At 57.5% G+C, this 2,445-nt stretch overlaps 1 protein-coding gene across 1 annotated transcript in view; it reads right to left on the minus strand.

Moving 5' to 3' along the window:
• The window catches only part of LOC104526518 (serine/threonine-protein kinase SIK3-like), a gene marked incomplete at its 5' end in the record, with an annotated part of 6,132 nt that overhangs the window by 3,080 nt on the left and 607 nt on the right, over nucleotides 1-2,445 (minus strand). Inside the window, one exon of the mRNA XM_010169980.1 lies at nucleotides 2,153-2,444. Within this exon, the coding sequence (XP_010168282.1) occupies nucleotides 2,153-2,444 (292 nt within the window). The remainder of the gene's footprint in view (nucleotides 1-2,152; nucleotide 2,445) is intronic.

A 2,445-nucleotide genomic window follows, 5' to 3' on the forward strand; every position in this document is an offset into this window, starting at 1 on the left:
AGCATTCCCAGCCCTGTGACGGCTGGGCTGGAGCAAAACTGGAGCAGAACCGTTCGCAGGCGGTTTAGTCTCATCCTAAACACAGATTTGGTTGATGCTCTCACGGTCCCCGGCTGCCATCTCCGGCAGATGCTCAGCAGACAAGCCAGGGCTTTACTATCAGGGCCAACACGCTCCCTCAGAAGGCACAGGAGCTCCCCAGCCACTGCAAAGTCAAACCTGTTCTAGTGAAAACACGCTCGGTGAGCTGGAGCAGAACGGGAGACACCTCCTGTCTCAAGAGAAGCTGCGGCCTCGCAACACACTACAGGGAAGGGGCTGAGAAAGCCCAGCCGTGGGCACCAGTGCTCAGGGAGAGGAGCCATGCTTGGCCGGGGCGAGTCCTCCCCGTCACCCCTCGGTACTCATGCACTGGGGTCTTTAGCTAGTGAAAACACGCTCGGTGAGCTGGAGCAGAACGGGAGACACCTCCTGTCTCAAGAGAAGCTGCGGCCTCGCAACACACTACAGGGAAGGGGCTGAGAAAGCCCAGCCGTGGGCACCAGTGCTCAGGGAGAGGAGCCATGCTTGGCCGGGGCGAGTCCTCCCCGTCACCCCTCGGTACTCATGCACTGGGGTCTTTAGGGCTGAGTTGTAGGTACAGGTACCGAGGCAGCTGCAGTGTGGGCTCTGCCTGGATCCGAAGCGGCGCAGGCCAGAGTCCAAGTGGGTTATCGAAGGCAGGAGGAGAGCAGCGCGAGCGCTCGCATCTCAGGACACAGGTTACTACGTGAACCCTCCGCCAGCCCCGTCCCAAGGGCTTACACAACGCTATTTGTAAACATTTACTTGCTTTTACTCATTTACAAAGCCTTGTAGTCTAAAGTCCTTTTCCCCTTGTGTAACCGGTTCTAGCACCGTCAGTCTGGGGGCAGAAACTCAGCTTCTCACTTGGTTAAATCTTCTCGTTCATCTAACGGTCTAGGGCGCCGCGATGGAAACTCACCACTCGGTACAAAACGCATCTCCAGAGCCTCCAGCCACTGCTTAACCCGGGGAGAGACCCCCCTTCTGCCCTTCAAGCACCGCAGGGAAACTGAGCTCCAAGAGCAGACACGTCGGTAACCCAAAGTTTAAGAGGAGCTCAGCAAAGCCGTGCCTTGTCCCTACCCCCCGCCTGCACTCTGGGGGGCCAGGGCTTGGCACGCCCGCTCTGCCCCCCGCGCCAGCCTGTTCCAACCCAGGACTTTCCCAACAGACCCGTGCTGTGTCCCCACACAAAGCCGTGCCTCCTGCGTCCTGGACGCTGCTCCTCCGCAATGGGGTCTGCTGTGCCAAGGGCAAGCGGGTGGCTGGAGACCAGCACAACCCAGTCCTGCAGTGAATACTGATCCACCCAGCTCAGCCTCTCTCCAAAGCCCTCTTCGCGAGGGACTCGGATGGTGTTTTTCATCCGGAGAAGGCCTGTAATTACAGCTCAGGCAGGAATTTCTCTTACAGCCTGCTGCTGCCAACGCAGCCACCGAGGAGCAAAGGAGCAACTGCTTCCAACTAGCAGAAGAGGTCTTCAGAGGCTAACGGCGAGTTTAAACTCTTCTCGGAACCAACCCCTTCTAGTTCAGGCAGGGCTGGTCCTGCTGCTGCTTCCCAAAGCGCCAGAGGAGCTGCTGCAAGGCAGCTGTAGCTACAGGACATTCACCCCTCTCTTACTGTGTGTGTTTGTGGAAGCTTTAGCAGTGCCAGGACTCAGGGGTCTGTCCTGAAGGGAAGGAAGGAACACACTGCTGCAGTTCGGGGTACACTGGTAACTTAACCCCTTCTAGCTCATTCTTTACACAGGATGGGGAAGGTCACCAACAGGAATAAATACTCCACCAGCACACAGCACATCCCTGAAGAGATGGCAGTGTGCTGGGACCTGCTCTTCACCTGCCTGCAGAAGTAGGTCAAATTCCAAAGAGAATCAGCCGGTCAGGTTCCCTTCTTATTTAACGCTGTTTATTAGAGAGACTATGTCTGCAATTTACTTCAGGCCACAAAAGCCAAGAAGAATCTAGGCAATGCCCTGCTATGCAAGACATGTCACGAAACCCCGGCCGTGCTGGGCAGAGCCGGCGTCCTCCGGCAGGAAGGCAGCCAGCAGGGAACCTACACGAGCGGCAGGAAGCCTTACCTCTGCTGGGCACCTTATTCCTACTGAATCCAGCAGCGGGCTGATGTCTGTACTGGTGCGTCCCCAACTCCTGGGCATGATTAGCAGTTCCTAGTAAAGATTCGGGGTCCCCGTGCCCTCCTGCATTCACAAGCAGAGGGGTCTCGTGGCAACCTTTGGTCAATGTGTTTGAACTCTTACTGTCTGGAAAGCTGTCCCTGGCCCCCTCGCAGGCGCAGTCCTCCTCCATGCTCTCCGAGTGGAACAGGGCTGGCTGGTGCACGTACCCGTGGGGCGGCACCGAGGCGGGTACC

The sequence above is a fragment of the Antrostomus carolinensis genome, unplaced genomic scaffold (assembly GCF_000700745.2).
Source record: "Antrostomus carolinensis isolate BGI_N321 unplaced genomic scaffold, ASM70074v2 scaffold26676, whole genome shotgun sequence".
Classification (NCBI taxonomy): Eukaryota; Metazoa; Chordata; class Aves; order Caprimulgiformes; family Caprimulgidae; genus Antrostomus; species Antrostomus carolinensis.